Below are 13,806 nucleotides of genomic sequence, written 5' to 3'. Positions count from 1 at the left end.
TGTTGCATTCTTCACATCGATTTTTTTTAGTTTATGTGAAGCTTCTTAAGATTTCTAGCTTGTCCTGTGTGATTCTAGATAGTAGGTTCTATGGTTTTTTGTGTTTTTAGTTTAAGAAGAAAAGAGATTTTGTTTTGTTGTTTTGAATCTTTGCTGCCTGAATGATGGTTGTCATCTCCATGAAGGTTATGTGTTCTGTCTGCGATCAATTCAGTTTTATTTGTTATTATTCACCTTGGACTGCTTTCAAGCTTCTTCTGTGATTCTAGGTGGTAGATTCTAAGTGTTTTTTTTTTTTTGTTTTTTTTTTCTTTTTCTTTGTTTTAGTTCATCTTAATTTTATTGATTTGGATCTTTACTGCTTGAACGATGAATGACATCTAGATGAAGGTTTTACGTTCCATCTGTGAATGATTAAGTTTTATTTGTTGTATTGATGTTTATTTTATCTAATGCATCTCAAGGTTTCAAGCTTGTTCCCTGATTCTAGGGCGTTTTCTGTTTTAGTTTATCTTAATTTTCATAATTGAAGGAGACGAAGAGGTTTTGTTTTGTTGATTAGGATATTTTCTACTTGAATGATGGATATCATCTTGATGAAGGTTTTATGTTGCATCTATTCATCTTGGATTGGTCATATTTGACATCAATGTTTAGTGATGATAGTTCGTTTTGGTTTAGCAATGATTATTTTTGGAGCTGTATTATGTCGATAAGGTCTTTGCAGAAGATAAACACCAAGAAAGCTATGAGGGTGTTAGGTGCTATTGTACAGGTGGTCATTATTGTGAAGGGAGGAGGAGAGAAGGTTCAGAGATGGGACTATGATCAATGTGGAGGCAAAGCATCGATGAGAATGTTTTGATTCATGATGCCTCATATTTAGGGTCGGTAAGATTGAATAATTAGTGTATTCCCTATGCTATGCCCTTCATGACCGTGTCATATTGGACGGTTTTGGTATCGTGTACCATTGGTGGTGCCATATTGGGTTCGATGTGGTATTTGCGGCTTTAGAAGATATGTTCGAGTCTTCGTAAAACATGTTTGTGAATTCGAATCAAGCAGGATTGTATTGAGATATCTCAAATTATGAAGCATCAAAGTCTTAGTAAGACTCTTGGAACACGAGATAAGATAAACGTGAGTTGGGGGTGTGATTGGCTGTTGAATGGCTTGCCAACCCACAGCTTTCATGCTTATTACAAACTAGAACCTTATTCTAGTGGGAGGACCCAGGGACGAGGTTCTCCCATGAATAGGGGTTAGAAAGGAGTCATTAGCATCCCAAGGCAGTGTATAGGCATCCAAAGGTAGAGTGGTCCAAGTTTAATAAGCTATTGGAATCGGATTATGGGTATGTGATATTGTGATTATCGCCTATTGTTGGTGGTTATCTCAGGGTAAATGGAGGTGATCAATTAGAGGCTCATGAGTTGAGTGAAGTGTTTTGAAGCAAACAACAAATTCAAATAAAAATAAAATAGGAAAAGAGAAGATTCAAGAGGCCTGTAACGATCAACATAAAGAAAAATGAGCTGACTTGATATTTTGGCATTATCATCACAAAGAGGAGCTTCGGGTTTTTTGGTCCTTCGTATATTCAGCGAAGATGGAATCGGGGGACTAAGAAGTTTTCAAATGTTATCCCCTTGTACAATGCTCAATTTACATAGTGAAAGTCGCCCACTGAGGACATATAGCCCTTAACGGTGAACCATGCTAGTATTGATTGTTTTTTTTGTCTCTTTTTGCTGCTATTATTGCTTGTAGTATTCATGGCGAAAATTGCATCATTTTGTAGGTCCTAGCCAGGTTTGGTTTGAATGATTATGAATATGGTGTAACTGATCTTGTAAAAATTATAATAGTGAGGAGGATCTTGTCTCTAGAGTGGTATCAATAAAGATAACAAAGCTAAATCTTGTATTTGGAGTCAACGCGTAAGCCAAAGGTAAAAAGAGTTGGCTACGCCGGGGATTTGCATTTAATAGGAATTAAAGGGCAGTGTTTTGGCTCAAAGAGTTAAAAGTTGCAAGTTCAACTATTACGGAGTCATTGGAGATTGTTTTTTATTCTTAGCATAATTTATGCTAAATGTCAAGAAGTTGTGTTCTGGTTGAATAGTTTACTCTGAACTAATCCTCTGGTCCGTTTTTTTCCACAGCTCACTGCCATGGGTTGACCTGCTTTTAGGGATCGGATATTAATGGAGCAACTTGATGGTTCAAAACCTGGTTTTGGCCAAAACTGGTATGAAACATTGACCCCAAACATTTTTTTCAGAAATGTTTTGGTCTGAGGCCATCAAAAGGTTTTTCTCCCAACTGAAATATTGCCTTGATAGGATATTTTAAACCTTTGTAGGCGGGAGGGACCAACTTTCATATTTTCATTGGTTGGCCTGGGACCCTTTATGGTTTATTAACTTGGACATTGATGCTCATCTAGCAATGCATCAGATTGGCTCCTACTAGGATTGCTCATCTGTGTCAAATCATTTTGAATTCTGGATATGTCTACCGTTTAGCTGGCTAGCACAGTTTTTTGTGGAAGTACTAGGAATCATCCAAGAGTGTAGGGAAATTGGTCATATATTCTTTATTGCTGAGAAGACGTTCTCATCTCCAGACTATCCGTCACAGCAATGCAAAACAATAACAACAAAGCCTTATCCCAAAGATTTGGGGTCGGTTGAAGGAAAAGTTCAGTCCTCCCAAGATCTCATCTTGTCGGTCCTCGGGCTATTATTATTTTGGATTAAGAACTCCAAGGAGTTCAAAGGGGTGTTTTTTGAGGATTTCCCAGTCCAGTGGGACATTGTTTGTAGTTTAACCGGACCTTAGTGTATACTTTTCTGTTTTGCTTTTTTTGGGGTTTGTTCATCTCGAACCCCCACCACCACTGCGCCCTTTGTTGTAGCTTTTTCTTCCATTTATCTATCTATCTATCTATCTATCTATATAAATAAAAGAGTTCTGGTTGGCTAAATGAATTTTGTGTCTTCATTCCACTCTGTCCAAAGCCAGGTCTTGAGTTATTGAGAGTGAGTTCATTGTTTTGCTTTCATTGTCTCTGTCCGATTTGGGCCTTCCTCGCTCTTTAAAGACTTTCACATAGAAGGTATTGTCGTATATCCTTTATTGCTGAGCGAAGCATACTCTTCTCCAAGTACCACCCTTCACAACAATGTGGATGTGTACTTGATCAGTAAAGTTATGTGGCTATAGAAAGAGTTTCTTCTCCTGAATAAGCAAATGGAACAAGTTTCTTCCTAGTTCTGCTTCTGAGGATATAAGACTTTGGGTGGGATCAAAGGACATCTCCTTCTCAGTTTGGTCTTTGTAGATGTCATTTACACGAGGAAGCCTTTCTTGCTTCGGTTATTTGGGGGCCCAAAGTTCCATCCAAAATCTCTTTTGTTATCTGGGTGGCGGCTTTGGAGAGACTTCTTACTGTGGATCAGTTAATCAGAAGAGGATTGTTGGCACCAAATTTCTATTGTCTTTGCAAAGAAGATGGTGAATCAACTAGTCATGTTCTCCTTCACTGTTGGGTCCCAAAACAGATTTGGGATCACTTTCTCTCTCTTTTTGGAGTCTTGGGATGCGTTCCTCATTCTGTAAGATCTTTATTCAAATCTTGGCTGCATTGGGGCTACTCTTTCAGTGAGGCTAAGTTGTGGAGCATCACCCCCTTAGCCATTTGTTGGGCAAAATTTGGAAGGAGCGTAATTGAAGAATTTTCAAAGGGGTAGAGCTTTTGATTTTGGATATCGTCATATTAGTCTTTCCTTTTTTGTTTTATTGGGGCAAAACTTTTAAGCTGTTTAGGGGGATTTTCTTTGAGGATGGGGTTTGTAGTTTGGTGGATCTGTTTCTTCTTTTGTTCCTTTTTTTTTTTTTTCTTCTTTCGGGTTGGTCAACTCGACCACCTTTTTCCTGGTGTATCCTTTCTTCTATTAATAAATTTCTTTGCCGATTTTTTTTAAAAAAAAACCATGTTTGGCTTAGCCACTCTTGACATGTATTTTTTTAAGAAATATTTCGCTATTTCAGTAGTAGGCAGTATATGGCAGATTTATATATTATTGTTTACTTTAAACAATAATACACAATAATAAACAAACAAACATTACATTGGGTAAAGTTTATTTCTATTTTTGGTCCAATTTTGGCATTGTGCCCATCATGCCATAAAAAGGGGTGGTGGTCCCACCCAACCCAATTTTACAAGTAAGTCATAAATACGGGGTCTTTAGGAATGGCCAACTGTTCTTTACATTTGGAAATTGTACGAGTCATTATTATTGTTGTTGTTATATATCAAACACCTATTTCTGTGTTTGATCTGACAATTGTCTGTATTTGGTTTCATATCTGTTCTGTCCGTTAGGAGAAGATAAACTAAAAACCATACAAGTTTTATCAACAAAGTGAAAAAACCATTATATAGATATTTTGGTGTTAAATGAATATATTTTTTACCTATTTTATTTATTTTTTAAATCTCGTTTTGGTACTGAGACCATTTTAGTCTTTGTTTGATGAACCAATACGAACACGGCTAGTAAAATAAGGAGATTCAAAATCTTGAATGAAAGTTGATTATACAATTTGTAAGTCTAAATTTTCGTATGTACCCATGGCTTAGAATCATAAGCCAAGTCACAATTTCTGAGATCTCGACCCCCAAGAGGTGGCCCATTGATTAAGCTAGATTTATGTTTAAGAAGTTTTCTTCTAAACCAATTTTAAATTAAAAATAAATAAATAAAAAATTGATTACACCCGTTTATGGGCCCCACGTAAGAACCCCTGTGGTCAAAATTCAATCAGATCAAATAATTATGTATCCTTTGGTCTGTAACAAATGTTTGTCATTGTCATTGAGTTGACTCATGAAATCGAGACACTAATGCTGAGGAGACACAGGGTATTTACTGCGATTCTAAAAATTCTGACGTGGGATGTGCACATAATCATAGATGTGTTTCCTCGTGAGACGAGTAAAAATCATTTACAGTTATGTATACATCTCCACGTCAGAATTGTGAGAATCACAGTAAATCCTGTGTCAACCCAGCATGACTCAAATCAAAATTCTTGATCGATAGAGGAACAATATCACCATTTTTGTTCAATATAATACCAAAGTGATTTTGTTCAATAGAATACGAAAGTGGTTGATTGATTTATTCCTAAGAGAAAGAGTCGTAGGAAATCCTTTGATAGCACTGATTCTTATTTCTCAGTGATATCCCACAATTGAGACAATTGGCTGAATCTTGTGAGATCATTTCATAGAAGTTTATTGATATATTCTTTTTATAAAGTAACCGGCTTTGATTCTTTAGTAATCCTCCATTCAATTATATTTAAAATTCCAATTTGCAACCTCCACTGAAATGCCTTAAACTACTCGTCAAATAAGTAGTAAAAATATAAAAAATTACTAACATTAGCTTCAATGACTTGGTATTGGTCAAGATCTACGATTGTGATTTATTCGTGTATGATTGGCATTTAACATCGAGTGTAGGTGATGCCTCAAAAGCACAACATGCTGGTTGATCATGTTCAGCAAATCTGGCGTTTTGATTCGTGGAATCAAGTGCAATCTTACCATTTATAATGATAGTAAATGGTCAGGAAAATGTTGATGTTTCATGCTCTAGGGAGCACTTGACTGTCATCTCTAGGATTGAAAAAATAAAATAAAAATCTAAAGCTTAATCATTTAGAACCGAAGGCGTGTTTGGATTGGATTGTAGAACCTGATTCTTGATTCTGATTATAGATTATTATAATCAGTTATGAAAATTGATTTTCATAAATCTGAAGTCTCATTTTGATTATAATGCTTTTAAAGTTATTTTTGTTATCCAAAATCAGAATCTCATTTGGCAAACACTAGTTTCGATAACTGGATTTATGAAAAAAAATCTACCAAACATTCCTCCTAAATTTTTTCAAGAAAGGAGAGAATTTTAAAAGTATTTGTGTGCATATTACAAATAAATGGTGGACATGTTTATATATAATGTTAAGAATCCTAAAGTAAAACTTAAAATGCTTTTTTTTTTCCAAGTTGGATCTAGAGTTTTTCTTTTAAACCAGATATATCAACGGTCTCTAGAGGGCTGAGGTGTCATTTAGCCCAATATAACAGTACACGCCCGCGCGCGCGCGCGCGCGCGCACACACACACACACACACACCCACCCACCCCTACACCTTCCTGGAGCCTATGTTGAAAAGCTTAATGCAAGAAAGGTTCAACTCTAAGTTATGAAACCTGGACAATTGGAATGACATCATTCCCTGTACAATTTTGTTTCTTAATAACGGTCAAGACTCTCCTTCACAAGGGGTTATCTGAATATATTTACAACAATGAAACAAGAAATCATAGAAAGATAAACAATGAGTTATTTCTCATTCAAATTATCTTATCTTCCATTGCAGATGCTTTGCAGATGGGACAAAGGTTCTTCATTAATAACCACTTCTTGATACAGCCCACATGGTAATCATGGCCACATTTGATCAAAGTCCCCACCTTTTCCATGTTCTTGTACTCTTCCTGCAATTGCCACCACCAATGTTTCACAACAACTAGTTAGAAATCTCACCCAAATGAATAAATAAAAAATTCATACTTAATTTTTTTGGCTAAGAACCCAAATTCAAAATTTTCTAGTTGGAAGTTGGGTATAGTTGATCTTTACCAGGCAGATTACACACATTCCTTGCTCCTGGATTTGATTGGTGAAGTATAAGGTCTGTACCAAACACTTTGAGATCAAATGCTCGGACAAGCCTGTACTGACATTCCCAATTCTTTCACCAAGGGCAAGTAGTTCCTGCTTCAAGCAAATAAATCAAGATTGATAAGAGCCACAAATTACCTATAAGAATAGACAACAAAGGGCAGAAGAAATTCTATTCACCTCGTAACTCATATTGTCTATGTCTAGCCTCATGTCCCTATGCCGGTCAAGTAAATTTCGTGAACCATACGAGGCTGAGTGATCCACCATCATAACACCCTGCAATGAAATAGTGTGTCCCTCTGATTAGTTGGTTAACAGCCATGCAAACAAGATGAATTCTAATGATCCGGTTTAACATTAAGGACTCCACTTAGGCAAAAACCAAGAAAGGGAAGCCACGATGCCTTCACAACTTGCTTCTTTCAGATAAAAAGTTCTGTAGTTGTGAGAAACGCATCAATACTTTAGCGAATTGCTTCCACGATATCTAGAAAATTTAGAGAAAATCACTAACTTTGTCACCTAGAAAAGGGGTTTCCAATTGTTTCTGTTGGTATTCTTCAATCTATTTAGGCCTCCTAGATATCCAGGTCGGGCCCATGAAAGGATTGTCCGTGCATTTGTTTTAGGTATCCAACGGGCACACACTAGATTTATGCCAATTTATAGAGAAGAACAAAGAAGCTAGGTTCAAGTAGGAAAAAACACACACCTCAGAAGCCAGTCTACCATGGGAAACAGTTTCATCAGAAAGTGAGCGCAATCTCTCGTAAGATAATCTCAACCTTTCACTCCTGTCACTTCCATGCCATCCAATGGTAGATACTGGCCTTGAATGTCGGGAAGGATAAGCTTCCTGCATTGACTGCAAACCATCTTCAGATGAATTTGCCACATATCTCAAACATGGGTGGCTTGATGTGGCCCCGTAAGCAGGTATTGCTCTTTGAGCAAAGCTACTGCGACCTCCCATCTCAACTGGCACAGTGGGACCACGAAGATTTTGTGGAGGAACAACAGAACTTCCGCTTGGAACGAAATTGTGATGATATCGACTGAACTCCATCGAACTATCTGTATTATTGCTTCCTACTACAAGCTGATCCATCCCATGACTTAAGCCACTGATATCTGCATTTCTCACAAAGAATTATCTTCTTTACTATTATAATGAGAGAAGACAGATTAGAAGTGTTCCGACACCAAAATTTAAGTGGGTCATAAATGCCCCCACTTTTACATTTAAATTTAATATAATCAGGGTCACTTTGGTCAAAAACCAAGAAAATTACAATCCCACAGCCTTATAATCACGTTTGATAGTTTTCAAAATTACAAAAGTACCCCTTTTTTACAATGTTATCTTCTAAAACCCCTTTTATTAATATTTTAAATTACAATTAAGCCCTACTGATACATGTGTGTCTGCACATGCCAACTTCTACTATAGATAATGATAAAAACCAATCTTAAAAGGAAATAATCTTTACTAACCTGAATCTAGAATTCTCCCAGGAGGAGCAGGAGATACAAAAATATGGTTCCACTCATGAGTTGTTGCACCAACACTTTGGCCAGCAATGTCCAATGTTCCAGAATGGTCTATCGGATGGCTAGTTGAATGAAGATGGCCATATGGATTGTTTGATAAATGGGTTCTTGCAAGGCCCACTTCCAAGTCAAGTGTAGATCGAATTCTCACATTTCTCTGAGAACCTTCTGCAATTGAGAGATTATTCCCTGTATATCCGGGGCTTATACCCATGGGATCCAAAGGGATACTCTGAGAATCTGAAATTGGCTTCTGCGGCTGTAACCCGAAAGATATAGAGAGATCGGACGAACTTCCAGCATTATAGTGTCTGTGGGTACTGCCTCTGTCGCAGACAGCAGGAATTGCTGGGTTTTTTCTTTTGCATGGCCCTCTTGCATTGGCCATTGTAGAACTATCAATGTTGCCTTCAGGTCCATGGATTATGTTTCCATAATAACTAGAAGAAGACGGACTGTCGGCAAAATTTTGTGGAACCGGACAGAAGCTTTCGACAGCTGATGGGTGCAAGAGGGGATCATAAGATGGGCCTGAAGTAGCCATCGGATAATGTGGTAAAGCCATGCTGACACTCGATGAAGAATACTCATATGACCTCAGTGTTGAATTCCAGTGAGGGGCAAAATTTACCCTCCCAATGGACAGATTTTCAGTAGGAAGAACAAAACAAACATTCCCTGAGGAATTAGCCCTGCCTGAAACACAAACAAAAGAATGGGTTTTTATTTTTTTTTTCCAATTTCCCCCTTTTTAGGGAACTTAAGATTGATTTATGGCCCTTATGCTAGGTGTAGCACATGTCCTAGATATTCCTTCTCTAGGTGTAAGCACCATAATGCACATATAGAAAAGTTTAAAGCTGGAAGTACCAGAGTGCAAGAGAGGTTGCTCCACATGTGTATGGTTCTGGTTCTGATCATGGTCCGTTGCGAGCATTTGGGATGTGTTAAACAAGTGTCTATGCCCCATAACAACGTAACCTAAAAGTTCAAGATGATTTACGCTCTGGAGTCGGAAAAAGGAAAGAGAACCCTGAACTGCATATAAAGGAAAAGCAGCTGAAAAGGTTCAGAATTGAAAACCCACAGTATGTGCTCAGGCACAAAAACAAGAAAAAGAAAGAAACCTTGTGCATGTGTGTGTGCCAAACCTACAACAGGAAAGGGGCGGCCTGTCAGACCCTTGATAAACATTACCTCTAACAATTCTCTTAAGAAAATTGACCCATAATATATGTATATGTTCACCAGACTGCATGAAAAACATCTTCCCTGAGAAAAAGATTAGTTATACTAACGAAAATAGATGAGGGACCTTACAGCAAGGATGCAAAATTAAAGTCTAGGACTCCAGCAGAGGCAGGGGAGATTGATAATCACTGCAACTGACAATCATTTTTATATGCTTATGCAACATGGAACATAAGAATCAATAAGAATACCAAATTAGTTACCAAACCATATTGCAAATATCCAATCAAATTAAACAAGGGTCCACCACTAGATGGTTTGATAACGGAGATTTTTATTCTCACAAAAACCAATTAAATGGTTGTTTGGTCATTGCGGCACCAAAGGGAGCCAGAAGGAACAAGTCAAAGTCGAAAGGTTTAGGGTAAAGAAAGAAGCGTCAGAAAAAGGAGAGAAAAATAGTGAGAGAGAGAGAGAGAGAGAGCAAAAAATATTGTGTAAATGTCTTGTATTGCGCTACACAGAGCTGCGAGGGTATGAAAAGAGCAATCATGTAATATTTTCTTAAGGGATTTTCTATTTTGGGGAGTTTTACTTGTTTTGGTAGCTCTCTGTTATATAAATAGAGATCTCTAGGGCCGTAAAATTTAAGAGAGAAACTAGTGATTATTCTTGTTATGTTTCGTAGACGTAGGCACAATGCCGAACCACGTAAATCCTTGTGTTTTGTATGATCGTGTTATCTTTGCTATTGCAATTTTTTCACAAGAAATAGAACATGGCCAAAGACTAGAAGTTTTTTTTTTTTTTGAAAAGTATAATAGATTGAAAAAGGAGGGAAAACAGATTACAGGAGGCCGAGAAAGCCTCTCAAAGAGCTACAGAAAGAAAGCAAAAACATCAAGAATTACATAAAGAACTCCATCTAAGGAAAAAATCATCAAAAGTAGTCCCCTTGAATTGTATGTTCTGCTTGGACCATAAGTACAACAAACCCAAGATCTCCAAGAAGCTGCCGTGATCACTTCTCGTCTTGCCATTGAAAACCCTATTATTTCTCTCGTTCCACACCCCCCAAGCAATAGCCGAGGGAAGAATAGCCCAAAGGAATCTTTTTCTGGGAGAGAAATTATTATTGGCCCACCCTTCTACCAACGAGGAGAACTTACTAGGAAAGACCCACTGAATATGAAATAACCCAAGAAAATATGACCAAATATTGTGAGAAAAGGAACAATGGATTAAAATATGGTCAACAGACTCTTCATCCTTCAAACAAAGCGGGTAACAATTAGGTGTAATCCATCCCCGTATAAAGACTAGAAGTTTTATACGGGGAATGTTTGATCTTTTTTTCTTTTTTTTCAAGTCAAAAGGAACAGTCTTTATGGCGAGGAGGTTCCTCTTTTGTTCCTCGGCTATGCAATTCTGACCTCGGTTTGAGTCCAATGATTTACCATTACGCTTAGTTTAGATGACGATGATTCAATAACCTTACAGGATGGCTATATGATCAATTATTAATGCTGGATTAGTAAATATGAATGTAAACAGGTGATGACGATGACGGTCATGATCATAGGATCGAGTGGGACAAATTTAGTCTTCAATTTTTATTTTTTATTTTTTCGATCATCAACCCAATTATCCATACTCTGATACCAATTGTTAGGAACTGAGATTCCTAAACGAAATAAATCAAACAAAAATTAAGGCAAAATGAAGAAAAGGATGAGACAATATGGCGGATTTCAAGTAACAGAGCTTCTTAAATCAGTTCGAGATGATCGATCTCTTAATTCCAAAGGGATCCTACTAATATTTCTCTTTGATTTAACAATACGATTCAGACAATCAATCCACTCAGACAATTAAACATTAAAATTAAAAAAAATAAAAAAAATCACCAACAGAGAATGAAAATGAGAAAAGTAGAATGATCTACTAAAGAATCATAAATCATACAGAGAACCAAAAAAAAAAAAAGTTCAAATTTAAAAAAATAAAATAAAAAATCAACCGATGGTCGATTGCAAATTATGGGAATTTTCACCTGAAATTCGTACTTTGGAAGAAAATTAAGCGTAAACCCTCATCGATCGATGATCCAACGATGAGAGGAGCTCGAAAGTAGAATCGCTAAGGTTTTCTTGGAGTGGTTTGTGTTTTTTAGTTGTTGAAGAAAAGGGGATAATGCTTTGATGCCAAACCGTACCAGTACCTAGTAAATTATTTGGACATCGCCCTCCAAGTTCTGATCAGTATTTTTAGATGCCCTTTGTACTTTCAAATTGATGAAATAGACCCCTCGACCTCAATCTCCTCTCAAAGATTTATTTAATGACTTAAATGCCCTCATCTTCAATATCTAGGGTGAATTACTCTCCACTTTTTCTATCCAAAAAATCTCTCTTAATGTTATACTGGTCGTTAGATTTGAAGGTTCAAGGAGATTGAATCTTAAAAGGTTGAAAATGATAATTTTGAGAAAAAAATCAAGGGATTTTGCCCATTACATAAGCCTCCTGAGAATATAAGGTCAAGGCATACGTCGTCAATTTGAAAATACAGAGATTTACTAATAAGTTTAAATCACCCATGTTTTCATAATAAAAAAGTAGGGGAGAGATTTGGACAAGTCTTCAAGCATTTTGGTGAATATTTGAGATACCATTATTTTCAAGGGGGTAGCTTACCACCTTGACCTAGGTCTACCACAAAGTATTAATAAAAATCATCTAAATGCCTAATCTTCAATCGATTCATTTCTAAACTTTTCAACTTTGAAAATTATTTTCTCTTATTCAACCATCGGTATTCGATATCTAGTAGAAAATTCTTGAATATCAAATCTTGTTTTCAAGGTTTGAAAGTTGAAGGAGATGAAAACTTGATGCGAAGAAGTATTTGTAGATGTGATCGATTAATTTTTTTTTTATAAAGAAAAATCAAGTATTTTTTTTGCTTTTTTACTTTTTTGTTAGAGATGAACGTGAGGGCATTTAGTCATTTTTTACTATGTCTCTTAAAAAAGACTAAGGTGAAGGTGTAATGAATGAGTTTGAAAATACAGGGTATCTCAAATATTCATTAAAAAAAAAAAGTGACGAGGAGGTATCTCTAAATTACCCTAAATAGTGGACAGTGGTCAAGCTTGTGTACACGTTCCGCGCAATGATAGCCAGGTCGACATAGTGGCGCGTCTTTATCAAAGGGGAAAGTTTTACTATATACAAGAGTGGCAAACTTTGATCATCCACCACTGTTACAATGCCAAGTTTCACCAATCAGATCACATTATATTGTTTTTCGATCTAATTTATGATTTGTGGAATCATTGCATACAATTGAGTCAGACTTCAAATATTGGGATAAATGTTGATAGGTTCAAATGACGGATAGAAGCTACGTGGCATGTTAGGAGGGTGCCATATCAAACTCTGATGATCCAATGGGAGAACAAACTTTTTTTCTTATCCAGTGGGAAGAGAGTGGAGTCGGGAAAACGATCAAACCCAAGTAGTTGCTAGTTGATGGTCGTGTAAGGACAAGGTTCGTCATTTTAGAGATATTAACCCGGCAGTCCTATCTGTTGCATTTTTATTACAAAAACACCCCCGGAGCAACTACAATAGATCTTTATATTTATTTCTATGTTTAGAGATAGGGACCTCCAATCAAGTTCCAACCGTTTCTTAATATCTGACACATCCTCTAAATCACTATTCGCATCCCTAGAGAAGCAAAAATAAATAAAGATAATCTTTATTTACCTATTCATCTTGTACAAATATCAATTGTATCCCCATTATTTTACATAAATATCATTCTTAATTTTTTCAATAAAAATATATTTTAAATATAATTTTTATTTATTATTTATTTTTAATTATTATTATTCAGTATTTTTTATTATTTTATTAAATATTTATAAAAATATTTTCAACTCAAATTTAATCAATTGTTCGGTCAAATTCTACATAAAATTATAATAAAAAATCAATTTAATCATAAATATTCATTTTTTAAATAAATAAAATTAATTTATATATATATACTTATATTTTTCTACTAAACATGATCAGACCAAATTTGATTTCTCATACAATTGGTGATTTTTTATTTTTTATTTAAATTGGGGTGTAACAAGTAAAGTTGGATTGCCAACAACATTTTTTCTTTTCTTTTTTAATATTTAACTTGGGGTGTAAAAAGTAAAGTTGGGTTGTTAATAACAATTTTTATTTTTTTTAATATTTAACTTGAGGTGGAACAAATAAAGTTGGGTT

The 13,806-nt window shown here is 35.9% G+C and overlaps 1 protein-coding gene across 5 annotated transcripts; it reads right to left on the bottom strand.

Moving 5' to 3' along the window:
* Window positions 1-6,265: 6,265 nt before the first annotated feature.
* On the bottom strand, window positions 6,266-11,722 carry LOC147395367 (putative E3 ubiquitin-protein ligase HIP1). 5 transcript variants are annotated; one of them, XM_086449806.1, is made up of 8 exons: window positions 11,571-11,721; window positions 9,524-9,598; window positions 9,197-9,364; window positions 8,270-9,022; window positions 7,488-7,906; window positions 6,953-7,051; window positions 6,731-6,865; window positions 6,266-6,585 (listed from the first exon to the last, which is right to left on the bottom strand). In XM_086449806.1, the coding sequence occupies exons 2-8, from the start codon at window positions 9,591-9,593 to the stop codon at window positions 6,442-6,444; spliced, it is 1,788 nt and encodes a 595-aa protein (XP_086305932.1). In that variant the 5' UTR covers window positions 9,594-9,598; window positions 11,571-11,721; the 3' UTR covers window positions 6,266-6,441. The 5 variants fall into 5 exon arrangements, with proteins under 5 accessions (XP_086305932.1, XP_086305935.1, XP_086305934.1 ...); XM_086449809.1 differs by having other exon boundaries at window positions 9,454-9,593; window positions 11,571-11,699; XM_086449808.1 differs by having other exon boundaries at window positions 9,524-9,593; window positions 11,571-11,699.
* Between the last annotated feature and the right edge of the window lie 2,084 nt (window positions 11,723-13,806).

The sequence above is a fragment of the Akebia trifoliata genome, chromosome 8, assembly GCF_017979445.1.
Source record: "Akebia trifoliata isolate Shusen 1 chromosome 8, ASM1797944v1, whole genome shotgun sequence".
NCBI lineage: Eukaryota > Viridiplantae > Streptophyta > Magnoliopsida > Ranunculales > Lardizabalaceae > Akebia > Akebia trifoliata.
Note: the sequence above shows the minus strand (reverse complement) of the source record. Positions and strands in the feature narration are given on the sequence as shown.